This window comes from Thunnus maccoyii, chromosome 24 (assembly GCF_910596095.1).
Source record: "Thunnus maccoyii chromosome 24, fThuMac1.1, whole genome shotgun sequence".
In the NCBI taxonomy this organism is placed as follows: Eukaryota; Metazoa; Chordata; class Actinopteri; order Scombriformes; family Scombridae; genus Thunnus; species Thunnus maccoyii.
Genome location: NC_056556.1, coordinates 7,436,238 through 7,458,185, shown reverse-complemented (window position 1 = coordinate 7,458,185; position 21,948 = coordinate 7,436,238). Strand labels below are relative to the sequence as shown.

The 21,948-nt window shown below is 42.0% G+C and overlaps 1 protein-coding gene across 1 annotated transcript in view; it reads left to right on the top strand.

Annotated features, from left to right (window-relative positions):
- The window catches only part of LOC121892103 (striated muscle preferentially expressed protein kinase-like), a 55,832-nt gene that overhangs the window by 29,459 nt on the left and 4,425 nt on the right, over nucleotides 1-21,948 (top strand). The window contains exons 9-40 of the mRNA XM_042404924.1: nucleotides 6-460; nucleotides 1,743-1,889; nucleotides 2,207-2,389; nucleotides 4,695-4,858; nucleotides 5,226-5,314; nucleotides 5,486-5,661; nucleotides 5,753-5,936; nucleotides 6,048-6,121; nucleotides 6,473-6,631; nucleotides 6,719-6,908; nucleotides 7,711-7,940; nucleotides 8,027-8,146; nucleotides 8,237-8,341; nucleotides 8,698-8,904; nucleotides 9,000-9,123; nucleotides 9,761-9,933; nucleotides 10,347-10,459; nucleotides 10,612-10,780; nucleotides 11,239-11,338; nucleotides 12,175-12,375; nucleotides 12,867-12,924; nucleotides 13,006-13,083; nucleotides 13,227-13,399; nucleotides 13,528-13,554; nucleotides 13,658-13,810; nucleotides 13,919-13,961; nucleotides 14,074-14,139; nucleotides 14,693-17,429; nucleotides 17,551-17,718; nucleotides 19,230-19,352; nucleotides 20,374-20,538; nucleotides 21,197-21,860. Of these exons, the coding sequence (XP_042260858.1) occupies nucleotides 6-460; nucleotides 1,743-1,889; nucleotides 2,207-2,389; nucleotides 4,695-4,858; nucleotides 5,226-5,314; nucleotides 5,486-5,661; nucleotides 5,753-5,936; nucleotides 6,048-6,121; nucleotides 6,473-6,631; nucleotides 6,719-6,908; nucleotides 7,711-7,940; nucleotides 8,027-8,146; nucleotides 8,237-8,341; nucleotides 8,698-8,904; nucleotides 9,000-9,123; nucleotides 9,761-9,933; nucleotides 10,347-10,459; nucleotides 10,612-10,780; nucleotides 11,239-11,338; nucleotides 12,175-12,375; nucleotides 12,867-12,924; nucleotides 13,006-13,083; nucleotides 13,227-13,399; nucleotides 13,528-13,554; nucleotides 13,658-13,810; nucleotides 13,919-13,961; nucleotides 14,074-14,139; nucleotides 14,693-17,429; nucleotides 17,551-17,718; nucleotides 19,230-19,352; nucleotides 20,374-20,538; nucleotides 21,197-21,860 (7,818 nt within the window). The remainder of the gene's footprint in view (nucleotides 1-5; nucleotides 461-1,742; nucleotides 1,890-2,206; nucleotides 2,390-4,694; nucleotides 4,859-5,225; nucleotides 5,315-5,485; nucleotides 5,662-5,752; nucleotides 5,937-6,047; nucleotides 6,122-6,472; nucleotides 6,632-6,718; nucleotides 6,909-7,710; nucleotides 7,941-8,026; nucleotides 8,147-8,236; nucleotides 8,342-8,697; nucleotides 8,905-8,999; nucleotides 9,124-9,760; nucleotides 9,934-10,346; nucleotides 10,460-10,611; nucleotides 10,781-11,238; nucleotides 11,339-12,174; nucleotides 12,376-12,866; nucleotides 12,925-13,005; nucleotides 13,084-13,226; nucleotides 13,400-13,527; nucleotides 13,555-13,657; nucleotides 13,811-13,918; nucleotides 13,962-14,073; nucleotides 14,140-14,692; nucleotides 17,430-17,550; nucleotides 17,719-19,229; nucleotides 19,353-20,373; nucleotides 20,539-21,196; nucleotides 21,861-21,948) is intronic.

The following is a 21,948-nucleotide window of genomic DNA, read 5'->3' as shown; positions in this document are numbered from 1 at the left end:
CACAGGGAAACCCTGCAAAGCTCTCCGACAGCTGACAAAGACGCTCTTGTTGCCACGTCACAACAACCCTCATCCCCTCCCGGAGACCAGGGGACAGATGCAAAGAGGGACACCAAGATGGACAACAAAGCCGACCACAGATCACCCAGCCCGATAGCGAAGAGAGTATCCCCAGTAACAGCGAGGGAACCAGGGTCCCAGTATCCGCCCAAGCCCCCTCGGCTCGCCCCGTCACCCACCCCTTCCATCAGCCCTCTCCTAAAAAGGAGGAAGGCGGAGGTGGGGCGAACGTCTCCCGCCTTGAAAGTGACCGTTCCCACTACCCTGGTGGAGGATGAACCCATGGAGACAGAATGTGTTGCAGACAGGAGTAATGAGATAAACCAGAGCAAGAGGAAGGAGGGGAGGGGTCGCAAAAGCAAGAAAGGCCGCTCCACTCAACCCAGGTCACCAGACGAAGGTAGGAGGTATTTTATGGTCATTATTAATAAGCTGTTATAGTATGATGCAGTTCTCCTCATGGCTCTTATCCAACCAGCCACGGCAGATGGCCGCCCACCTAGAGCCTGGTTCTGCTTGAGGTTTCTTCCCGTAAAAGGGGAGTTTTTCTTTGCTGCTGTCGCCAAGTGCTTGCTCATGGGGGCATGTTGGGTCTCTGTAAATTAAAGAGCAAGGTCTAGACCTGCTTTATGTAAAAAGTGCCCTGAGATAACATCTGTTGGCGCTATATAAATAAATGGACTTTACTTGACTCACGGCCACAAGGCATAACTCACTCATTTGACTGCATTGACGTTGGTAGAATAAATCAGAACTTCTCTCTTGCAATAAATATGTTTTGCACAAGAATTAAAGGTCTGTGCAGTTAATTACATTTTTTCTAATGTCCTTGTGGGAGGTATTTCCATTTAAAAGGGCTACAGAGAAGTAATTTTTGGGGCATGTTTGCTTTGACTGACAGGTCACATCCTGGTGGCTGCTATTTGCATTGCCAATTTTACTTCAGTAAGACTCCATCCCATTTGCCTGAATTGGTGTTTTCTCATCCCAATAACTGAAACCAAACCACTGACTTTAAAACATCCCAGAACATACAGAAAAATATGGGTAGAAGTTATGTGCACATATTTTCTGCAGTCTATGAACTAAATAGAGCTTTCTTTAAGAATGCAAATTTAAAATGCGGCTATACTATTATGCAAAGTAGTGGTTCCCAACTGGGTGGTCACCAGCCCTAAGGGAAAATCTAGCATGATTAAGAAGTTAGGAAATAAGAAAAAAAAGAAATATTTCTGCCACATTACTCTCACCTTAGCTTTTTAGGCTATTTAGGTTTATGAAAAAGGTTTAAATTAAACAAATCAAGAAAGTAAAAATAACTTTCTTGAAGAGCTCAGATAGAATATGTAACCTTTGTCATGAGGGCTGCAAGTATACTTTGCAAGTTTGCAAGCCAAAAAGGTTGGAAAACAGTTTGCTTAAGCTTGGCTAAATCAAAATCCCAACAGAGTAATGAATAAAAATAAAAAATGCATATATGAGTCTAAAACTGAACAAAAAAGTAGAACATGTATCCATCATGCTGTGCACCATGGAAAATGAATTCTTGCTGCAGGGCCCAGACTTATTGATAGAACTCAAAAAAGAAACTAGCCCATGACTCATTTTGGGGCCTGACCCATTTATGAATCCAGGTAATATAGTACACAACCGTTCCACACAAACCTGACTGTCGTTTCCAGGAGGCTCATCTGATGACTCCTACATGTCTGCTGATGAGGAACCAGCTGAGGGCCCGAGGTTTGAGAGGCTTCTTGAGGACACCGTGACACCTAGTGGCTCCGAGGTCACGCTGAAATGCATCATCACTGGCAGCCCACCACCGACAGGTACAGTTAAGAATATAAGATGCAGTTTTGTGCAGGATGCTACTGCGTCTTTTTTTTTTTTTTTCTCATAAAAACTAATGCCAAAATTGGTATTCATTTTGTTTATTTTAAAATAAGAATAAAATCTGGGAGTCAGTGTTTATTTTGGAAATAATAATATGATGAGAATTTGTATTTATTTTTCAGAAAAAATGTTTAAAAACCAAAAGCGATGAGTTGTATTCATTGCACATCTTTGTAAGTCAGATTGTGCTATATTTGTTTTTTTCTGTGGGAGGATTCTCTTGAGTGTGAATGTTTTTTTCTCTGCCTCTCAGTGACATGGAAGAAGAATAACGTGGAGATACGCAGCGATGCCTTCCATGTGGTTAAGTCTGAGGGCGAGAAGTACAGTCTGGTGATAAAGCAGATGAGGCCGAACGACGCGGGGTCGTACTGCATCACAGCTGTCAACGCCGCGGGTAGAGCATCCTGCAGCGCCATGATCTCCATCCAATCAGGTGAGAGGAGGCCAGAGATGGACAGATATCCCATCAACAGAAAGGGATTTGCCAGCTTTGCAGCGCCACATTTACAACCATGTCACATAAATTTAAATGAATACACGTAGACGTCGAAGCACATGAAAATGATGCTCTCCTTGAAATACATGAACACGTTGACTCACACACAAACTCACTTTAATCCACTGCCAGCCCTCCTCCGCCTGACATTCTGTCTTAATGACTACAAAGGCCTGCTGGAGCTCAGCATCCCGACCGGGGCTCCTCGCAGCGATAGTTGCCATGGCAACCCATTAAATCTTAAAGGCACTGAGCTCCCCTCGGTGCAGATTCAAAAAACGCAGACCTGCCCCGTCACATAAAGGTCTCCTGAGTCTTAAAGACAGGCATGGCATTCAGAATCAGGAGTAAACAAAATGAATATTCCTTTCTGGACAAGGTCTCTGTTATAAATGTGCCCGCGGTGCAGAGTGTGGGTGAAGAGCTTGTAGGCCTACTGCTGCACCGTGTTGATTCAGCTCATGGAAATGCAACCTGCACTTCCCCAGTTTTGTCAACAAATGTGAGCGTACACTCTGGTACTGTCTCCCCAGCAGCACGGGGCCTGTGTTGCCATATTAGGCCAGCGGAGTCTAACTTGCAGGAGTATTTTTAGCCGCCCTCCCTCTTGTTCTCTCGGGTAATTGCAGTCTGCTTTATGTCCCTGTGTGAGATTACTGCCGCAATCATGGAGTTTTGTCATCTCTCTAGATTTCACGCTACAGGCCTCGGAGTCAGAAGTAGTCAAAATGTGGTGGGAGATTATATGAGTCATTTTAGCTGGTTTGACTAGGAACAGAGCAGAAAAGTAGGAGAGGATGATTCATAGGCTACAAAGAATATCAAACCTCAATATGGTGAGGCAGATTTACACTGTATTCTTATAATTTCTGCATAAGCCATTAAATAACTTTAGAATTCCCTGCTGTTTTTTTTTTTTTATTTCACAATATCATTATCCTTTGTTGAGTCTATTATAATAGAAACATTAAAAAAAACCTTAAATATTCAGCTATTCAGCGGCACTCGTGTTAGCTTTAGGAATTTGGATGTAACAGTGAGGGGAAACAGAAGAGAGAACAGAGGATGAGACTGAAAAGGAAGGTTAGCTGGGTCGGATTGTGCAGCAGTTGTGTAAGAGTTGGCAGGTTTGCGTAAATACTCTTGGGAGTTATCCCCTGGTGTACAGACGCTGCTCGGAGATGTGACTCTAGGTAGGTTATTTTGCTGTATTTTTCTTCTTTAATGCTACCGTGATTAGTTTAACTTAATAATTAGTTAAACTTAATAATTTGGTGTAAATTATGTGGTTTTTTTTCTGTGGAGAGGCGATCTCTTTATTGCTTGAACTCATTCTTGCATATAAACTTGTGTTTATATGTATTTTTTAGCATCCATGCATATGGTCAAGCCTGTCTTTGACTTCTTTCACCAGCAGCTTACAGCAGATCACTCTGTTTCCTTTCTTTTTGTTCTACAAGACGTAGTTTCACAACATTATTTTTACAGTTTTATCTGTCCACTCTGCTGTTATTTTCTTGTCAAACAAGGATATGTCTCAGTTCTGTTCAACCGATGGATATTATTCATTTTCAGTCCGATATCACAGCGTTATCTGCTTTTGCCAGATGTCTGAGTTTAAGTTTTTACAGAGAACATGAGAAGCGGAGACAAAAAGAAAGCAAGAGAGGCAGAAAGAGAAAGTAGTCTGAAATAGAGGCAGGGTGTTTTATATTTCTCTATCCAGCTGTGAATTAATTCTGACTTCAGTAGAAGCTGCCAGGAGTCCAGACACAGTGTCTGCTCTGGAGCTCCAAGGGAATAAACGAATGATTGGGTCAGGGATTAAGGGATTAATTCATTATCTGTTCAGTTACGGTCACTTCAGAGAGGTCCCTACACTTCGTGCGTGCATGTGTGTGTTGTATATGTGGGTGCACATGGCCCACACATCTCTACAGTAACTCACCGCTCCATGGTGCCAACTGTTCATCTTGGCAAAGATAGTAATCTACAGAAAAGCAAGCAAAAGACTGTAAACATCAGAGCTCTGACAGATTGTTCCCATCCGATGGTTTAACGAGCCACCCTGGTGCTATGTTAACCATATTTCAGAGACATTTGCACTTAATTATTGGAATTAAAAAGTGTGCAAATCAGAGTTGACTTTTTCATGAACCCGAGCAAAAGTGAATTAGATGGAGAGCAGCGTGCTTGAAATCCTATTATACTTATGTTCAGTATCACTCTTGTGTTCTTTCAGAGACGACCCCCATTCAATGTGGGAAACCAGTTGGGTCCCTGGAAGCCAGTGGTTCCATCCAGTCAGATGAGGAGTACCTGAGCCCTCAAGAGGAGGCGATGGAGCTCGGGGACTCGCCTGCTCCGAGTAAAAGTGTCCACTTCAAAGAGCCTCCGGCGTTTCAGGTAGGAGAATCTCAGAATAAAGGCAAATCAATTTTGTTTTAATCTGATCTGATCTGAACTGACTATCCACCAACGTCGTAGATGTGGAGATACTTCCCCAAATGTTGTTGTGACCCAAAACAGCAAGCTGCTGGCTAAAAGAACTATGGTTATACATCTTTTCACTCCTCCACAATACATAACTCCCTTATCACTCCATCATCAAATTGGTTGGAAGGAACTGATAAGGCCTGCTAACATGCCTCAGTGGTGGAGAAACGAATTCCAATCTGAATATGGGCAGTTGAATTTGGGTAGTGAGTTATGGAGAGAATACTCTCGAGCCATAAAAGCCTTAACACTTTACTATGTTGTAATTCTTTAAAAGGTGGCACCATGTGACCAGGGGGTAACTGAGGGCCAAGATGTCGTCATTTCGATGAAAGTCAGAGGGCAGCCCAAACCTATGGTTTACTGGTAAGATCCTTCTCCTGAAAGCTTTATTGCACACAAACCTCGTAGGAGACATCTAAAGCAATTGCCTCACCTAGTCAAGGTCACGGACTGTTTCCCTGTCACACGCACACACCGTCCTCTATTAAACACCTGAGCATAAACGACTGTGACAGCCACTTTATACTGACCCAGGTTGAAGGACAGAGTCACAGTAAAGACGGCGGGGCGCTTCGCTATGCGAGAGACAGATGATGGCACCAGTGAAATGAGAATCAGCTCAGCTCAGAGGTCGGATGCAGGCCTGTACGTCTGCAAGATCATCAACGAGTACGGAACCAAGCAGGCGGAGTGCAGAGTGGAAGTCAAAGGTGAGTAATGAGGAATTGAATGTGTCTAGTTTAATCATGTTGTAACAGATATCTTCTAATATTCTTAAAAATTGTCATTTTTTATGAGCAGCTGCGGCACAAACAGCGCTGACGATCACCAGGGAAGTGAAAGGTGTGGCGGTGAGGGCCGGAGAGTCGGCCATGTTCGAGTGTCACATTACAGGACCCCCAGATGTCGATGTGGACTGGCTATCCAACGGGAAGCTGATCCAGCCGGCGCTGCTCAACTGCAAGATGCATTTCGATGGCAAGAGGTTGGTTCATGTGGCTGGAAAACATTTTGTAGTGTAAGGAAACCTGGAATCAGGGAAGATTTTAAAATCCTAAATAATGCTTGCAACTGTCATTCACTGTTTTGCTTTTAGGTGCCGTCTCCTGCTGAATTCAATACATGAGGATGATAGTGGGACATACACTTGCAAGCTGAGCACGGCGAAAGGTGAACTACAGACACTGTTTTCCCAGTTGTTTAATATAATTGTTAAATATGTGATCATATCTCTGTTTTTATTACATCTAGTCTTGTTTTTTTGTAGTCAAAAATAGTCAAAATATGTAACTTCCCCTAGATTCCTTGTTTCAAGACAAATATGTTAATATAGGCTGCATCCTTTTCTGCCTTTTGTACCTTTTGTTTTGCAAAACAGTTTCTTCTCTCAGTTATTTAATTCCATTTTCACCAAATCTAGTACACAACATATTTGGATAATTTACTGACGTTAACTAATATTGATGCCTATAAAAGTTTCCAAAAATCTTTCCAGTAAAGCCTGTAATATTTCATTTGCAGAGGAGTTGACCTCAAGTGCGAGCCTGAAGGTCACTCCATCCAAGGAGCCTCTGTTCACCCGCAAACTGGACATCCTGGAGGTCATCGAAGGTCGCACTGCCCGGTTTGACTGCAAGGTGAGCGGATCACCTGCTCCTAAAGTCACCTGGATGCATTTTGGTAAGAATCCAATCTAGTCTTGTGTCTGATATTCAGTGCATGTGTTAATATGCATTGTGTAATTTTTTTTACTCCACATACTTTCAGAGACGCAAGTGGAGGAGAGTGATAATGTTCGCATCCTCAAAGAGGGGGGTCGTCACTCACTTGTCATCGGCCATGTTAGCAGCGACACAGAGGGCTTCTACACAGCAGTCGCTCAAAACGTTTATGGAAAGTCTGAATGCACCGCTGAGCTCTACATGCAAGAACCCCGAGCTGCCATCTCTTCGCACATGTGAGAAAAGTCATTCATATGGAAAACATCTCTGTGAGCCTTTGTGTCATAGAAAAGGCTTGAAAAAGAAAACCAAGCTGTTGGTATAAAAGTCAAAGGAGACATTTTTGTTCTCAAGGGCAAAGAGACGTGCTTCAGGGGGAAGGAAATCCTTAAAATGACTGAAAGGGCACACAATAAAAATAATGACAGTAAAGAAGTCAATCTTGCAGTCTAGTTTTCCAGAGAACAGATGTTCATAGATATTTATCAGTTTTTTTCTTACGTCTTGAGGTGTCTTAGACGCGGCTCAATGCAGAACTTCATCAGTAAATCAGTATGCCAAAGACAAAGTAATTTTATCGGCATTATTAATACAGCACTTGTCAAAACTATACTGATAAAGTTTCTTTGTAAAACCAACATTACAAAATGCTTCATATAACACGGATAATAAAAAGCAAAATATGGGGGAAAAAGCAACAAAACAGAATATTGGTAAAAGACGTCATGAAGACTATAAACCAATATGTGAGATCAGGCATAAAAGGTTAAATTATTGGACAAGGGTAGATAAGTAGAGAGTAACTCCTCACTTCTTCTTCTGGATGTCCACTGGCATTAAAAGAAGAGCACCATCATCATCTTTTGTGCCATAAATCAAACCATGCTCATACTTGTCTACAGTAATTCAAATAAAGTCTCAAAATCAATGTGGTAATGATTTATTGATGATAGAAAGTTACATTACATCAAGCATAAGTGCATTTAACCTCCTCTGTCATCATAATGCTCAGGTTTGTAACCAGTCTCTTTCCTCCAGGGCCAAGTTGGAGAAGATGCCATCCATCCCCGAAGAGCCTGAACTGCTTGAGAGTGAAGTGGAAAAGAGGACGATGCCGGATTTTGTCAAACCTCTGGCTGATGTAGAAGTGATTGAAGGCAAAGAGGTGGTGCTGAAATGCAAGGTGGCGGGCCTGCCCTACCCAACCATCGCCTGGTACCACAACGGCAAGCCTATTGAGAGCAGCGAAGAACGCAAAATGACCCAGCGTAAGCAAAGACGCCAATAACAAACGAAGCAAAGGCATTTTTAGGGTTGGAGATGGTAAATAAAATCTTGCGTGTCTGTTCTTCAGACAGGGATGTCCACAATCTGGTCATTCGGAGCGCTTGTCACGCTCATGGGGGCGTCTACAAGGCCGTCATCTCTAACAAAGTGGGCAAAGCAGCCTGCTATGCACATCTATATGTCACAGGTAGGGATGGAGGCATTATGTTCGATGCAATAGTTAACAGAATACAAGATTTCCCTCTTAATAGTTATATATTTATTTATTTGAAAACAGATATCGTTCCTGATCCCCCTGATGGCCCCCCAGTGATAGAGACCATTACAGGGAAAACTATAAGCCTCAGCTGGAAGAGACCCAAGAAGTTTGACTCTTCATTTGGTAGGTTCTTTAGGTTTCTAAGATACCTATTTTAACTTGTGGGTTGGATATGGCATAATTTCTTTAGTGACAATAAAACATTTTTCCTGCAATCTTGAGAAAGGCTTTATGGAAAAGTAGAAATTTCATTTACATAAAAATACTTTGAAGGAAACTCTCTTTATAGCCTTGCAAGTTTGAGTTGTTTAATTGCTTTCGTTTCATCCTGAGGTGTTTAATAAGCCCTTTGGGATTTTATATCTCATCAGCACAGATTTGAAAAAACATAAAATCCTTTCTCTCTCCACTTTAAGCACTTGTCTATGTGTTTTATTATTGTGCAGATATTTTAAACTAAATAGTGCATGTGTCTGTAGACACAGGCTCCTTGCTGTATGTGGTTCAGCAGCAGCCTCTCGGCTCTATCCAGTGGTCTGTCGTGGCGTCAAACCTGAAGGAAGCCAACTACACTGTCACCTCCCTGTCCAAGGGAGTCCGCTACGCTTTCAGAGTCCTGACGTCCACTGGCAAGACATTAAGCAAACCATCACCTTCCACTGACCTGGTCCAGCTCCTGGACAGAGGTACCAAGGCTAAAGAAGGCTTTGAGTCACTGTACTGGTCCAAAATTCATTTTAAAGTTGTGAAAGTGTCTTTTTAAAATCTTTAACCTGTGTAGGACCCTATCTGAGGAAAGCACCGATCATCATGGACAAACCTGACATTATCTATGTGGTTGAGAACCAATCTGCAACCATCACCATCACACTAAACCATGTGCATGCAGTTGTCACCTGGAAAAGGTTAGTTCCTCCATCCATAGTAACAAATTAGAGATAAATGTATGATGAAAATCGTGCAGAAGAATTGCAAAAATAATACAGCACTCTGCAGGATGGGGTTGTATACCAGTCAGTGTTGAACTGATGAGTTTTGAGTCTTTGTTTAAACACTAAAGCTGCTTTAGAAGTCATCTCTAAGGAGGCAGATACTTACTGGTTTTCTTCCCATTTTTGGACTCTTCAGGGACTGATTTGTACATTGGGATGCAACCTGTGATCATGGGTGTCCTACCTTTGCAGATAGAAAACTAGCAGGAGTCTGTATTCAGAGGACTAGGACTGAGAAGCACCACTGTGCAGTGGTTTTGTGCTTTTTTGACTAAATTAAGGATTTTGACATTTAAGAACCACATGCTCTCTGTGAAGCTCTGCAAATTCTTGGGAGAGAGCTTTCTTGTCTGGTTGTCAGTAAAAAATCATGTTTTACAAATGTGTATTGTACATTGAAGCAATTGAAATGAGCCTTAGTATCCTTGATTGTATTTTTTTACTCAGGAATTGTTATTTAGTTTTCAATGCATGTTTAAAAATCAAAATGCCAGTGTTGTATTACTGTTTACAGCCATAACTGGAATATGTTGCCTCCTGTCTTTTCCAGGAGGGGGGTGGCGTTGGTCAACAAACCAGGTATGTATGACATGAGCATGCCAGATGATGATCAACACACCCTGAAGCTTCAGCGGGTCAAGAGCACGGACGTTGGCCAGTTGGTGGTGACAGCTAGCAACCAGTTTGGCAGCGACCTCTGCACACTTCAGCTTGCCATGGCAGGTTGGTTCAGACAGAGCATTGCGATGATAAATTTAGCTTTTTAGTTTGAATCCAAAGAACTTACTACTTGCCAATGGCAGCAGTAAATGCCAACAGCGGTAAGCCGTTTATAATTTATGTTTAGCTTTTGCTATTTTTGAAGTAGAGGATCGTGAATTTAGAATAACACACTCTAAAAATGACTTAAGTGTTTTGTAATGAAGACTTTCCTTTTTTGTGACTCCTGCCTCCTCATTATTGGGATCAAGGATTTAAGAACATAAAAACATCAGCATCTTCAGGGGTTTTTGCATCTATTTAGACTATTTACCGCATGAAGACAGCAAGTAATTATACCCATTCAGTCTATTATGTTTCACACAGATGTATAAACGTGTAATCCTTTTTCTTTTTAACCTCTTATTCTTCCGTAGTGCCTCCTAAGTTCGAAACCATCATGGAGGATGTGGATGTGCATGTTGGGGAAACGTCCCGTCTGGCTGTTGTGGTTGAAGGGAAACCAGACCCAGACATTCTGTGGTATAAGGTACGATGTTTGAGAGCAGAAAATTTCGCATTTACCATATTTTCTTATTGCAGTGCACCTCAACAGCAAGGAAATGGCTGCTAGACAAAATGTGAAATTGGTCGTCTAATTAGTGTTGTTTTAAACCATATTAATTGATTTGTCTGTTACAGAATGACGTGCTTCTCTCTGAGAGCAGCTACTTCACATTTGTGTACGATGACCCAGAATATTCGCTTGTGGTCCTCAACGCCCGGCCCGAGCACTCTGGTGTTTACACCTGCACTGCAAAGAACCTGGCCGGCTCCAATTCCTGCAAGGCTGAGCTCACAGTTCACACAGGTCTGCAGTCCAATGCAACATCAGCAACAACATATCACACACACACGGACTTTGCATGTGGACAGATTTATCCCAGTTTAAATGATATTTATAATATGATTAGGATCTTTTCATGGCAAATGCTCAATCTGTTCTGCATTGAGAATCATAGAATTTGTATTTCATTTAGAAAAAACGAAGACCTGCTCCAAAAATGGTTTATAAACTGGCTTTTCCTCCATTTTCTGATCAGCATCAGCATTTAGTTTAGATTATATGCATTTGCTAAAGGAGTACATACCAGTATAAACTAGATCATGTTGAAAATTGCACCTCCAAATGTACACCATATGGGTGAGACCACAAAGTGTGTTGAGACTACAATATGAAACCATCTGTCACTATGCTGGCATACATGTATAGCCAAACACACACATGCACACACACCAAATAAATGCCTACACTGGTCCTCCCTGCAGAGCGAAAAGAAGAGGCAGAGCCAATGGAAGATGAGGGAACCATTCTGAGGAAAATGAGGCGTTTGACGGATTACTATGATATCCATAAAGAGATAGGACGGTGAGTATGTATGTGCGGCTGCCTCGCATCCCTTCACTCACAACGAGGACATCTAATAGCGGTTTGAGCGCTGAGGGTCGGGCTGTGGGAGGGAGGGGAAGGCGGGGAGTTGCACCTGAAATGAGAGATGAGTCACCAGCCTGAGTGGAGTGAATGCATTAGCCAACAGATGATTTGTTTTTGTCTTACTTGGTGGAGACAGGCATTTACTGTGAATTGTGGAGCAATCGGAATGGCAGAACGGGCAGACGGGAAAATGTGTTTCCCAACAGTCAGTGTGCTTCGGTTATTAAACAGAGCGACAAAACTCAGAAATGGAATTCATTCACTGAAAACAAACACCACGGAAAAACACACAAAGAGAATTAAAGTTAATCCCCTCTGTCTCTCCATGATTCTCTGGTTGGCACAACCAATTTAAAAAATATATTATTATTATTAAATTGAAGAGAAAAAAGTGAAGTATCCGTACTCAGTTGGTTGAAATTACTAAGTACGCTGTTGACTCTCCAAGATAATTAAGAGGACTCTCAATTCTCAAACATCCCATCAGCCTTATTATAATCTTTGTATACCACAAAAATCTATAACTGCTCCTTACATTTTGTGCTAATCCTGTTCAGAATAATGCACAGAAATACAGAAATAACATATTAAGTATCCATGATGTAAGAAGACTTATTTGTAGAAGACTGTAATTTGTGATTTTTGCTTGCACCAGATTTAAGGACTTAACACAGAATAAGAACAAACTAAAAGTGTATTAACATACAATAAAAAGTTTGCTTGGTGTGAATTAAACACGTCATATCTGTGCCTCATGCCTGTCAATGCAGGGGGGCCTACTCCTACGTGAAGAGGGTGACTCAGAAGAAGGGCAAGACCGAGTTCGCAGCCAAGTTCATTTCAGCACGAGGAAAAAGGAAAGCGCTGGCCCTAAGAGAGATGGACCTGCTGTCTGAGCTGGACAACGAGAGGATTCTCTATTTCCATGATGCCTTTGAGAAGAAGAATGTGGTGGTGCTCATAACAGAGTTGTATCCTTTCAGTGCAATTTTATTTTTGATAACCGGAGATGTTGCACTTAAAAATGCTGCTTTAACATAGTTTTTCTTTCAGTGACAAGCATTATCCTTTAACACAAACAAACAACAAAATATTTTAGCTGTTATTTCTGAGATTATGCTGTGCAAATTTTCAACAAGCTTGTTTGTAAGTCAAAAAAAGCACTGCCTTTCTGTTTGAATCTGTTTAATCTGCTTCACTTTGGACCAGAAGTGCACTTCAATGCATCTGGAGGACACTAAAGATTATTCCTAATGTCTTCTGCAGTCCCCTGGAGGCATGAATGAAGTGTAGCATATCCACATCATTCTCTGTGACTCATCGGCGATGAGTGGAATTAGCAAGAGATAGGATGTGTGGGAGTTTTGCTCATTTATAATTCATTTCTCATGCACCTACCACTTGGACTGTGCAGTCAAGTCACAGCCCCGTGTGTTTTATTTTCCTCAACCGTTGTGTGAAGATGTCATGAGGAGCTGCTGGAGAGAATGGCCAAAAAAACAACAGCCATGGAAGTGGAGGTTCGTGTGCTTTAGCTGACTGCACTGCGCAATCATTATGTAACATGACTTTTAAGTTCATTCCCTTATGTTGCTCCATAGATCCGCTCTAGTGTTCAGCAGGTTTTGGAGGGTCTGCGTTACCTTCACCAGAAAAACATTGCACACCTCGATATAAAGGTATCTAACATATCCCCATTAACCTGTATTAAATTTATGAGATTAAGGTTGTTATTAACATTGTTATTTTCTTCTTTCTTCTTTTTCTTTTTTTTTCTTTTTTTAAGTAATCTGATGTTGTTTTTGTGTTCATCCCCCTCCAGCCAGAAAATATTTTAATGTCAGGTCCTGGCAGTGACCAGATCCGTATTTGTGACTTTGGCAATGCCATCAAATTGGAGTCGTCCGAGGAGCACTACTGCAAATATGGCACTCCAGAATATGTTGCACCAGAGATTGTTAACCAAACTCCTGTCTCCACGGCAACAGACATATGGTGAGCCACCTGTTCTCCACACTGCGGGCAACGCACAGTTATCTGCACCGAAATCAAATCTCAACCTTTTATATGCTTTTATGTTCCCTAAAATTAACTTCTCTTTCCTCCATCCTGTTCTCCCACAGGCCTGTTGGTGTCATCACTTATCTCTGGTATGTAATATATTTTTTATTGTTTCAACTTAATAGAGCTTAATTACTTTAGCACAGCAATCTTCATTAAATTAAAGACCTGTTCCATGTTATATTTTTTTAGCCTGACAGGTGTGTCTCCCTTTGCTGGTGAAAATGACAGAGCCTCTGCATTAAATATTCGGAACTACAATGTGGCGTTTGAGGAGAGCATGTTTTCTGACTTCTGCAAAGAAGCAAAGGGATTTGTCATCAAGCTTTTGGTGGTGGACAGACTGTAAGTATCTGCCTTATCCTGTACTGGAAATATATATGCCATTGTTCCATTTAACTGTGTCTAAATGGCAGCATTCATTCTTCATATGCATATTTTTCTCTCTCCTAGGAGGCCCAGTGCCATTGAGTGCCTTCGTCATCCTTGGTTCAAGGTAGCTACCATTTAAAAAGATAAATCACCCTGCCTGACACTGTTCATTTTCATAGAATTATATTTATGCCTCCACCAGGTAATCACAGCTCCCTCCCTTTTTTGTTTTGCAGTCAACAACAAATAAGAGCATCAACACAGCAATGCTAAAGCAAGTTTTGTCTAGAAGGCGATGGCAGGTAAGGCACGCACTTTGTATGTGGAAATGAAAGATTGAGATACATAAAGACTTCCAGGGCAGACTCCCATAGAGCAATTAGAGAGCAGGGAGCAGGTTTTACTTAAGATCAATAATCTGTGTAATTGGAGATAAATGAATTATTTGGTCTACTTTAATAAAGATCAACAAGCGCAAGACCCTATTGGTGAAATCAGTTCCTGAAACTGTTTTCACTTGTCAAAAGGAAATTATTTTGAATAATAATTGGTATTTTAACAAAACATTATGCTATAAAATCAAATTCATTTTTCAATTGAGATGAGGGACAAGAAGTTGTCACCAATATCTAGTAGGAGATTATCCCTACAGTTACAACTGCCACCCGTGTTTACCCGGTCATACCAAGCTGGGTTGTGTTAGGCTAACTCACGTCAATTGGTTCACACTGACTTCAAACATGTTTCAGTATGAAATGCATATGAAATAGGGAGAGGAGATAAAGAAAAAAACTATCTAAACAAATTCATTCACAAACATGTCACTGACACTGTCCTCTATTGGCTTTTTTTCAGCGTTCCCTTATCAGCTACAAATCCAAGATGGTGATGCGGTCCATCCCAGAACTCCTGAATGACTCATCCAGCCACGTCTCTGTTGCTGTGGCCCGGCATTTGAAAGAAGGCTCCCCACCTCCTTCCTCTTCCTCTGACTCCGATGCAGATGTGGATGAGCTGCCCTTCATTCCTATGCCACTGTCCATGGTTTTTTCTGGTTCCAGGGTCTCTCTTAATGAGATCCCAGGGGACGAGGAGGTCACTGTATGGGCCAATGTTGCTGCTGATGGGACAAGTAGAAAGGACAACATGGAGGTTGCAGGTACAAGAGGAGGGGTTAGTGAAAGACTAAAGAATGAAGAGGAAACCGTGAATGAGGAGAAAATGGGAAACACAAAACGAGCTCCCCTTAAAAAAGGATCAAGTGTAGAGTCAGACGAGTCACAGACAAAGGCAAGGAGGGCTACCATGAGGAGAGGCAGCTCTGCTGATTCAGCACTGATTCTCCACATTGACCCAGAAGAGGGAAATGTCAATGAGGATTCAGAAGCAAGTAACAAGAGCCTGAAAAAAGCTGTTTCTATGGAACTACCCAATCGAAGCCCAAGCCCTGGGGTGTCAAAGTTAAGCCAAGAGGATTATGCTCTAAAACTGGAGCTGATGAGACAGCGGCTGCTCAGGGGAGGGAACGTGGACAAGAAGATGAGCGGCCTGCGAGGGCCCTTGTTTGAAACACTCGGCATGGAAGATGAGAGGCGTACAGGGTCTCTTGATCGAAATTTGAGGAGATCCAGAGCGGGGCAATCAACACTCACAAGAGCAGCGTCTTCTGAGAGTCCTGGAGAGGACACGCCAAAGACCAAAGTTTTTCGGAAAAGCGCCTCCTTCACTCAGGAGGATTCTGAGCCCATGCCCCTGCACCGCAGGTTTGGAGCCCCCTTAGAGATCCCATCAGTGAGCAATGGTAGCATAGAAGGGAGGAAGCTTCAGGAGGCAACCTCAATGTCCGCACTAGCAGAACAAACATCACTGGAGTCTACATCTGCCTCACCCACAGAGCGTATTTCCTTTATACTCCCAACACCAGGAAGAGTGGACCAACAGCAAAAGCAGAACAATGTGAAAGAACATGAGGATATGCAAAGCATGAATGAGAAGAACATAGATGGAACAGAGAAAAGGACCAACAGGAAAGTAGAATCTGAGTCTAGATCACCCTCTGTAATTACTCCTATAATTGTAATAGAGGAGGATGATGATGAAGAAGAAGTGAGGAAAGAAAATCAGGAGTTACGTATTAGTGAGGAGGAAGTGAGGGGAGACAGGAAAACATCTCAAAATAGTAAACCATCGTCTGCATATGGAAGTGCAATGCAAGGTGTTGCAGTGCCATCTGGGAGGTCTGACCAATCCAAAGATCCTGCCGCTACAGCCAAGCCTAACCGAACGAAGCCCACAGATAGCCCCTCGTTACCTGAACATCCAGCAGTATTTGCTAAAGTAGCCACTGCTGACCGATCTCCTGGTTCTCCTTCCACATCATCAAACCCTGATCTCCCTACCATGCCTCGTCAGCCTGTGCTCAGAACAGACATCAAAGACATCGACTCAGAGGAGGTCTTTGAAGCCAGGTTTAAGAAGCGTGAGTCTTCTTTGACCCGTGGCCTCCGAAAACTGACCAGAAACAAATCGGAGGAGAAATCACCTGTACTGAGCCGGAAGATGGTCGAGGGGGGAGAAGAAGTTTACAGGCCGGGGGCAAGGGGAGCACCTCTTGAAATGGTATCCAAAGGACTACAAGAGAAATCCAAATCTGTTCAAGACTTGAGGGGAGAAGCAGAAAAGGAGAGGGGCCTGGGAATTATTGGGAGATTGTCCATGCGGACCAAGAGATCAACATCAGTTGACAAAAAGGGGGAGAAACCAAAGGAGGAAAAGAAGCAGGATGTGCAGAAAACTGCAGTAAGCAAGAGGGTTTCTTGGGCTATAGGTCGCAGTAAGTCTCTGGATACAAAGGAGCTGAGCAGTGCTGGGGCAGAGAGGCAGTTGGATGAGAGAGAGCAAAAGAAAGACGAGGAATCATCTGTTTCTGCTATGAGGCGCAAGTTTGAGTCCAAAGTGGCAGGAATCACTGCCAAAATTAGGACCCAGTCAGAAGAGAGGAAGGATAAAGACGCTGAGGGAAGTCAGAAAGAGCTGGTGCAAAAGGATTTGAAGAAGGTCACAGATTCCCCCGTCTTGGCAATGCGACAGAAATTTGAAGACAAAGTGTCAGGAATATCCACAAAAATCCGCAGTCAGTCTGAGGAGAGAAAAGGGGAAGCAGAGGAAAAGAGGACGCCACTGTTTACTCGCCATCGTCATTCTCACTCTGAAGGGCGTGGACTTAAAGGAATGGGCATCCCCGAGAATCAGCTCGCGAAGCAGACAGGTGCTGGTGCATCTAAGGAATCAATTGAATCCACTTCTAGCATGCATTCCGAAAAAGCCTCAGAGAGCGACAGGCGATCGCGATGGGACAGGTGGGGTTTGACAAGGGGCAAGAAAGACAAAACTCCCTCCCAGCCCGACCTCCCGTCATCCGTCCCCAAAGAGGAGGGTCTGTCAGACTCTCAGAAGTTTATCCGCTCTGCTTCGGACTTTGCCCCCGTGTTCCACATCAAACTGAAAGACCACATCCTACTGGAGGGAGATCCGGTCACTCTTAGCTGCCTCCCAGCTGGCAGTCCACATCCAGAAATGTCATGGATGAAAGGTGTCTTACTTAAATTCTATCAATCTTACAATATAAAAACAATGTTCCTGTGTCAAATAAGAGGTTTCCCTTAACATATTGAGTTCTTCTGTTCAGTTGCTTATTTTTTGGGGTATTACAGATCGAAAACCACTGGAGGTGGACGACAGAATCAACCTGATCTCCCATCCAGATGGCAGGCAGCTTCTTAGGATTTTAAAGTCCAGCCGGAAGGATGCTGGAGTTTATGAATGTGTAGCTACCAACCCCATAGCTACCATCACCACCTCCTGTATTCTGTCTATAGCTTGTAAGTAGCTTGTTCACCTCCATAATCAATCAAAAAGTGTGGTATTGTAGTTAATTTAATATGAGGAAAATGTGAATTCATTAAAGGAAATCTGCAAAATACAACATGGAGGAACCACTGCTCCTTCACTATTCATGAACATACAGTGATTATCTTCATAATGTGATTTATCAGTTGAGGATTTTACCTAATTGAATTTTAATAGGACTGAGAATGGTATGAATATTAAAACAATTCAAATGAATATTAATGTCAGCAGATTAACTTAATGGATTTTTGTATTTTCTCATATTCATCACGGAACAGGAGTAAATTATGTTGTGCTTTTGAAATCAGCTGCGACAGGTTATATTCATGCCTTTGCACAAATTGTACATAATGAGAATAACAGTGTTTAGATAACTACTAACACTGCTCACAAATGCAACACAAATAATGAGACTTTTTGGGCTGCAGTGGAAATATATTCCTAATATGTCGAGTACAATCCATTGCATTACTCATGGCTTTGGACATTCGTTGTCTTCGTCGGGTTACTTATCTCAACCACTGATGCTATTTGTCTCCCCTTGGCATTTAATCAGCAGTGTAAAAATACTCAGACAGCTTATCTCGCCTGAAGCAGTGGCTCCATTGTTCATGCTCCAACTTAATGGGAAATACATTGTGAAATTAAGGAATGGTGCTATTTGTGTCAAAACTCAAACCATCATCTGGATCATTTTCTACTCTGGGTTCAAGAAAATGAACATCTAGCGTGTCATTATTTGGCATCTTGACTCATAACAAGCTCATATTGTAACATTATAACCTAAATAAATGAAAATATTGCAACACTGAATGCTACAACATCACAGTAATGTAAATTATGCCTAGAATTCAAGCTATTATAACACAGACTGTCTGAGGAGTCTTCCCCATTTAATGTTTCACATGTTGCAAAGGCAGTAAACATTAGCAGCAATAAACAGACCGAGAGAGAACCCTACCTACAGAAACTCAAACATCATAAAGATGACTTACGATAAAATAAAAAGGCAATATATTGACACTTGACCTCTTAAATGAGGAAAAAGAAACTTAAATATGCAATTGCACCGTCAGTGAAGACTTGTATCGGACGTATTTCAATCTTTTACACACACACTCAGTGGTAAAACTGTGCAGACATACTAATAAAACCACAAAAAAACTGAAACACTCTTGTAATCACACTTGTAAAACCCATGCACGCTCTACAGTGAAACTACACACTTATACACCCTCACAAAGCAGTTAAAACCCTGCACGTACACATGAGAAACCCTCAGGAAAAAAACCCACAGAAATATAATTTTTATTCAGCTTTGGTTCACTTGGCACGAACACTCTTTTTCAGCACATCTGTCCTGTACCACCACAGACTTGCCAATTGCTTAAAAGCTTCACTGGAGACTGTTATTATATGCTGCTATTATTAATACCTCAATACCTCATGGCTTTTCATTTATCCTTTTCCACAATTGCTAAAGGTGTTCCAAAAAGGCCAGGGACCCCTGAAGTCCCTCAGACTTATAACAACACAGCCCTAGTGCTCTGGAAGCCAGCAGACACTAAGCCTCCATGCAGCTACACCCTGGAAAGAAAGACAGAGGGTGAGTGAATACTGACATTTAACAAACCACTCATAACTTTTTTTTGTTCATCATTCAGCAGCATTCAGCTCATCCAAAGAAATATCCTCTTTTTTTATTTAAAATGAGTTGTATGCCTTGCTCTGTAAGTCGTTTTGATAGTTTTAAAACTACATTCCCACTGTGCACTAGTGTCAGTATGATGTGTTGCATGAGGAAAATTTAAAATAAACTCAAAGATCCAAGCTCCTAGGAGGTAGCAGTGTTTGAAAAGTGTAGTTAAAGTTTGTCTTAGTGTGTGAAGAGAGATGAATGCCACAGGGAAGTAAAGTTCCCAAATCCATAGACACCACTTAGACAGAGAAAATGAGTCAGTCCATGAGGGAATAGTGACTGTACCAGTGCCACTGTCAAACCTTTTGTCGTTATACAGGATGAATCATCATTATCTCATAATGTGGTGGATGAAAATGTAGTCACACAAATCTAAGTGTGAATATTTATTTAACTTTTTGGCTCTTGGCGTGTATCGCCTTCTCGCCTCATTCCAAATTTAATCTTTGCCAGTCAGCACTGATGTAAGTCCACACTCACAGAGTAATCTGCTGCGCCTATATAGAGAATAAGATACTCTGATAGTTCACTTTTCAGGAGGCAAACTGAGCATTAACTTGTTTGTATATACATGACATTCTTATACTGAATAACATTAAAGGAATCAGCATTTATCCATATGCATGTCCAGATTATTGCCAGTTTATCAGTTTGACAACGTCGCCATCTGGTGTTCAATATATGAATTACAACAATTAATTTACCTTTTAAAGAGCACAAACAAGGGGTTTTTTTTCCGACTTACATTACATATATTATGATATTTTCCCTTAAGAATCATCATTCTCTCCGTAATAATTTCACTAAACATTTCACCTAACATGCATACTTAAATATATATAAATATTGTATAACTTCAAAGACTATCCATAAAGATCACAGTAACATTGTATAAATCATACTCTTCTCTTTCCAATCTGCTCTTCAGGAGATTCTAACTGGATGACAGTAGCAACTGGAGTGGTCGACTGCTACTACAATGTCACTGACCTGCCACCAGGTGGCACCTTTAGGTTCCGCGTCTCCTGCGTCAACAAGGCAGGACAGGGGCCATACAGCAACTGCTCTGCTCCAGTCAGAGTGGACCCAACAGGTACTACATACACTGTCAAAGACTGAACATGCAGTAGATGAGTGACATGTATCAGGATGTAAATGATTGCATGTACAGTAGCTTATGAAAATATTTGATTGTACAGGATTTGAAGATTCCTTTAGACTAATAGAGAGTTATTAAAATGCTTATAATTGTTGAAGAGCACCTCAGAGTGATTTTGAAGGTTTCCAACTTTTTCAGTCCATGACCCCCTAAAATGAAGCAATGCCTTCTTGTGACCCATTAACATCTGTTCCCATATGTCTCTGGATTATGACTAGGACAACATAAGAGTGATCTTTATCCTGGTTTTATTTAAAGAAAGAAGAAACATTAGACAAATGTCTGAAAAACCACTGTTGAAGATAATAAACTATATAAACATACATGTCATCAGTTCTTTGCTTTTCTCAGAAGAAGTTCATTTAAAACTGTGTATGAGCGACATTTTGATTGATTTAGTTAACCCTCTTGAAATTGCATTAAATACACACATTACTAAGCTTTTTTTTCAAAGTAAAAAGCAAAAACAAGGTGTGAACGCAATAATGAAATGCTTAAAAGCAGGTATATGTAAAATTTCTAAAATTTTTAAAGGATTTGGTTGCACTTCATCTGTCAGTCTAAATGTTTTGTTTTGTTGTTTTTTCCACAGCTGGAGGAACTTCACCCACCGTGGCTGTAGTAAAAACAGCCCCAACCCCTGAACCAGTGGTCACGTCCTCAAAGACCTTCCCTCATCACAAACCAATCCAGAACAACGCTCCCAGGATACCTGTTTCCACCATCACCACCACCACCTCTCCAAAAGTAACTTCACCTGTTACTTTCCCTCATCCAGCTGCTTCACCATCATCCTCTGTGCCTTCCAGCCCTGCAGCAAACCCTTCATCGCCATTTGCAGGTGCAACAACCGAGGAGGCTCAAAAACCAAGCTCCAGTCTTCCCTCTTCACCCACAGTCAAAGCGGCACCACCCCCTGTCATGCCAAAACCCCTGAGTCCAGTGAACGTGGTGTCACCTATGACCCAGACTCCACTCATATCAACACCAACCGCTCTTGTAACCCCGCCTTCAACCCCCACCAAACCAGCAGTGGCAACGGTGCCCACTTATGTCCCCACCATCACTGCCACTGCTCGTGTGGCCCCGACTCCCATCTCCTTTTCCCCTCAAGTGCTCCAGACATCCAGCCTGAGTCCCATCGGTGGGACCAGTACCCCTGCCAGGGGAACCCCATCCGGACGCGCTACACCCTCCACTGCTCTACGCCAAGGGATTCCACAGAAACCCTACACCTTCCTAGATGAGAAAGCCAGGTGAGCTAGATACTGACCTTTTTATACAAACAGGATAGTCATAAATCATAGAAAATATCTTGGTTAAACCCGTGTTTCAGGGGGAAAT